General features: G+C 50.6%; 1 protein-coding gene across 1 annotated transcript in view; it reads left to right on the forward strand.

Annotated features, from left to right (window-relative positions):
* LOC108228472 (atrial natriuretic peptide receptor 1-like) overlaps positions 1-3,635 on the forward strand; it is a 14,883-nt gene that overhangs the window by 10,738 nt on the left and 510 nt on the right. The window contains exons 17-22 of the mRNA XM_037976614.1: positions 123-216; positions 852-939; positions 2,782-2,921; positions 3,033-3,185; positions 3,264-3,362; positions 3,531-3,622. Of these exons, the coding sequence (XP_037832542.1) occupies positions 123-216; positions 852-939; positions 2,782-2,921; positions 3,033-3,185; positions 3,264-3,362; positions 3,531-3,622 (666 nt within the window). The remainder of the gene's footprint in view (positions 1-122; positions 217-851; positions 940-2,781; positions 2,922-3,032; positions 3,186-3,263; positions 3,363-3,530; positions 3,623-3,635) is intronic.

The following is a 3,635-nucleotide window of genomic DNA, read 5'->3' on the forward strand; positions in this document are numbered from 1 at the left end:
TGCTGGTGTCTCTGATGCTGGTGTCTCTGACTGATGCTGGTGTCTCTGACTGATGCTGGTGTCTCTGACCTTCTCGTCTTCAGTCTGTCCACTGACCTAAACTGTCCTTCTCTGTGTTGCAGATGGAGAAGTACAGCAAACATCTGGAGGTCCTGGTGGCTGAGAGGACTCAGGATCTGATGCTGGAGAAACAGAAGACTGACAGGCTGCTTTACAGTACGACACAAAACACACCAAAGTTATTTAACGATGGATCTGCTCTGACCCTTTGAAGCCTGGATGTCTTTAGACCTCTGAAGGTCTCCAGACCATCAGGAACAGACCCTTCAGTCCTGGAAATGATGAGGTTGAACCTTCATGGATCAAACTTGTGTGTCCAGAACATCTGACGGGTCACCAATTGGACAGATTTAGAGAAATTGGAGTTCTTTAAACCATCCACCATCCTTCTCCTGGTTAGGAGACCAGCTGTTTCAGTAACAGTGATGAAGATCAAAGACTCTTCAGTTTTTATACTTCATACGTTTCTTCTGCTTCAAAGTCTTCCCTTCCTCTTTAACACATCCTCCTGTCTGCTGACAGGTGGGACATTAATGAAATTATCAACCTTTCGTTATTTTGTACAATCATAATGTTATGGCTGGTAGTTTTCTAACCTTTTTGTGAAGTTTTGTTCCTGTTAACGAAGGAACAGAAACCGGATTAGAAGAGTTCTCCTCAACAGGAGCGTTTTCACATCAGGCTTTAAACTCCATGTTTCAGGTTCAGTGTTAATGTGAAAAATGTTTGGTTTGAAAGCAGCAGAACCATGAAGACAGCGTGATGATTTAAAACCTCTCTGATGTCTGCAGGTATGCTTCCTAAACAGGTAGCAGATGATCTTCGTCAGGGGAAAATGTCCCAGGCTCAGAGCTACGTCAGCGCCACCGTCTTCTTCAGGTAAACTCAAAAATAAACATTATTCTGCAGTTTGTCTTCAGGATTTTCAACCAGAAGCTTGGCAGCTGGATCAGCTGTCAGCTCTCCTTTCTAAGGCCAAAGTCATCTGGGACGTCCTCCTGTGATAATCCAGCCTCTTATTCTGAAGGTCCAGGCTCAGTCCGCTTCCTGTTCCTCTGAATCCTCCTGAACATCAAAGCTCTGATTAGAGAAGAAGCTGCAGGACCAGGTTTAGAGCTCCAAACAGGACCGGGTTTAGGACCGGGTTTAGGGACAGGTTTAGGACCGGGTTTAGGACCATGTTAGGACCAGGTTTAGGACCAGGTTAAGGACCAGGTTGAGGACCAGGTTGGGGACCAAGTTTAGGACCGGGTTAAGGACCAGGTTTAGGACCAGATTTAGGACCAGGTTTAGGACCAGGTTTAGGACCGGGTTAAGGACCATGTTTAGGACCAGGTTTAGGACCAGGTTTAGGACCAAGTTTAGGACCGGGTTAAGGACCAGGTTTAGGACCAGGTTTAGGACCGGGTTAAGGACCATGTTAGGACCAGGTTTAGGACCAGGTTTAGGACCGGGTTAAGGACCAGGTTTAGGACCGGGTTTAGGACCATGTTAGGACCAGGTTTAGGACCGGGTTTAGGACCGGGTTAAGGACCAGGTTGAGGACCAAGTTTAGGACCAGGTTTAGGACCGGGTTAAGGACCAGGTTTAGGACCAGGTTTAGGACCGGGTTAAGGACCATGTTTAGGACCAGGTTTAGGACCAGGTTTAGGACTGGGTTAAGGACTGGGTTAAGGACCAGGTTTAGGACCAGGTATAGGACCAGGTTTAGGACTGGGTTAAGGACTGGGTTAAGGACCAGGTTTAGGACTGGGTTTAGGACCGGGTTAAGGACCAGGTTAAGGACCGGGTTAAGGACCATGTTTACGACCAGGTTTACGACCCGGGTTAGGACCAGGTTTAGGACCAGGTTAAGGACCAGGTTTAGGACCGGGTTTAGGACTGGGTTAAGGACCAGGTTTAGGACCAGGTTAAGGACCAGGTTTAGGACCGGGTTTAGGACCGGGTTTAGAACCAGGTTTAGGACCAGGTTTAGGACCAGGTTAAGGACCAGGTTTAAGACCGGATTTAGGACCGGGTTTAGGACCAGGTTTAGGACCGGGTTTAGGACCGGGTTAAGGACCGGTTTAAGGACCAGGTTTAGGATCAGGTTTAGGACCAGGTTTAGGACCAGGTTAAGGACCAGGTTGAGGACCGGGTTTAGGACCGGGTTAAGGACCAGGTTTAGGACCAGGTTTAGGACCAGGTTAAGGACCGGGATTAGGACCGGGTTAAGGACCAGGTTTAGGACCAGGTTAAGGACCAGGTTTAGGACCAGGTTTAGGACCAGGTTAAAGACCGGGATTAGGACCGGGTTAAGGACCAGGTTGAGGACCGGGTTTAGGACCGGGTTTATGACCAGGTTTATGACCAGGTTTATGACCAGGTTGAGGACCAGGTTTAGGACCAGGTTTAGGACTGGGTTGAGGACCATGTTTAGGACCAGGTTTAGGACCAGGTTTAGGACCAGGTTAAGGACCAGGTTGAGGACCGGGTTTAGGACCGGGTTAAGGACCAGGTTTAGGACCAGGTTTAGGACCAGGTTAAGGACTGGGTTAAGGACCAGGTTTAGGACCAGGTTTAGGACCAGGTTAAGGACCAGGTTTAGGACCGGGTTTAGGACTGGGTTAAGGACCAGGTTTAGGACCAGGTTAAGGACCAGGTTTAGTACCGTGTTGGTGTCTGTGGGGGGTCGTGGGGTCCCTGTTCAGGATCAGGTGTCCCTGTCGTGTTTCTCTGCAGTGACATCGTGGGCTTCACTCAACTGTCCAGCAGCAGCACTCCGTATCAGGTGGTCGACTTCCTCAACAAGCTGTACACGACGTTCGATGACATCATCGACAACCACGACGTGTACAAGGTGGAAACCATCGGAGACGCCTGTGAGAACCTGCTTTTCACTTTTAGATTTACCTACAGCTCGTGTTGTAGGAGGATAAAGACCTCGAAAGTTGCTCAGCTTGTGAGACTTCTTGTTTATTTACGGCGTGCAGACATGGTGGTTTCAGGCGTTCCCCAGGAGAACGGGATCCTCCACGCCTCAGAGATCGCCAACATGGCCCTGGACCTGGTCGGGGTGTGTCGCACCTTCAGGATCCCCCACAAACCCAACACGCAGCTGCAGATACGAGCGGGGATCCACTCCGGTAGGCCCCCGCTCCGCAGGGAACCTGAGACGTGTTGGTTGGGTTGGTCCCTGAACGCCTCTCCAATGTGCCTTTCAGGTCCGGTTGTAGCCGGGGTCGTCGGGACCAAGATGCCTCGGTACTGTCTGTTCGGAGATACGGTCAACACGGCGTCCAGGATGGAGTCCAACAGCCTCGGTAACTGCAGCTCAGCAAACACATGTGGAACAGCTGGAGTTTCCTGGAGGTTGAGGCTTTTCTGGAAGTGTTTGATCGGCCATCTTTGAGCGGTTCTTCACATCAGAACCATCTGTAGGATCTGCAGTTTTGCTCCTCCTCTCAGCAGCTGCCTCTCTGTCTCCACAGCCCTGAAGATCCAGGTGAGCTGCAGCACCTTCTACCTGCTGGAGGAGATCCGAGGCTACAGCCTGGAGTGCCGAGGAACGCTGCAGGTCAAGGTGAGCCCCGCCT

The sequence above is a fragment of the Kryptolebias marmoratus genome, linkage group LG7, assembly GCF_001649575.2.
Source record: "Kryptolebias marmoratus isolate JLee-2015 linkage group LG7, ASM164957v2, whole genome shotgun sequence".
NCBI classification, from domain to species: Eukaryota; Metazoa; Chordata; class Actinopteri; order Cyprinodontiformes; family Rivulidae; genus Kryptolebias; species Kryptolebias marmoratus.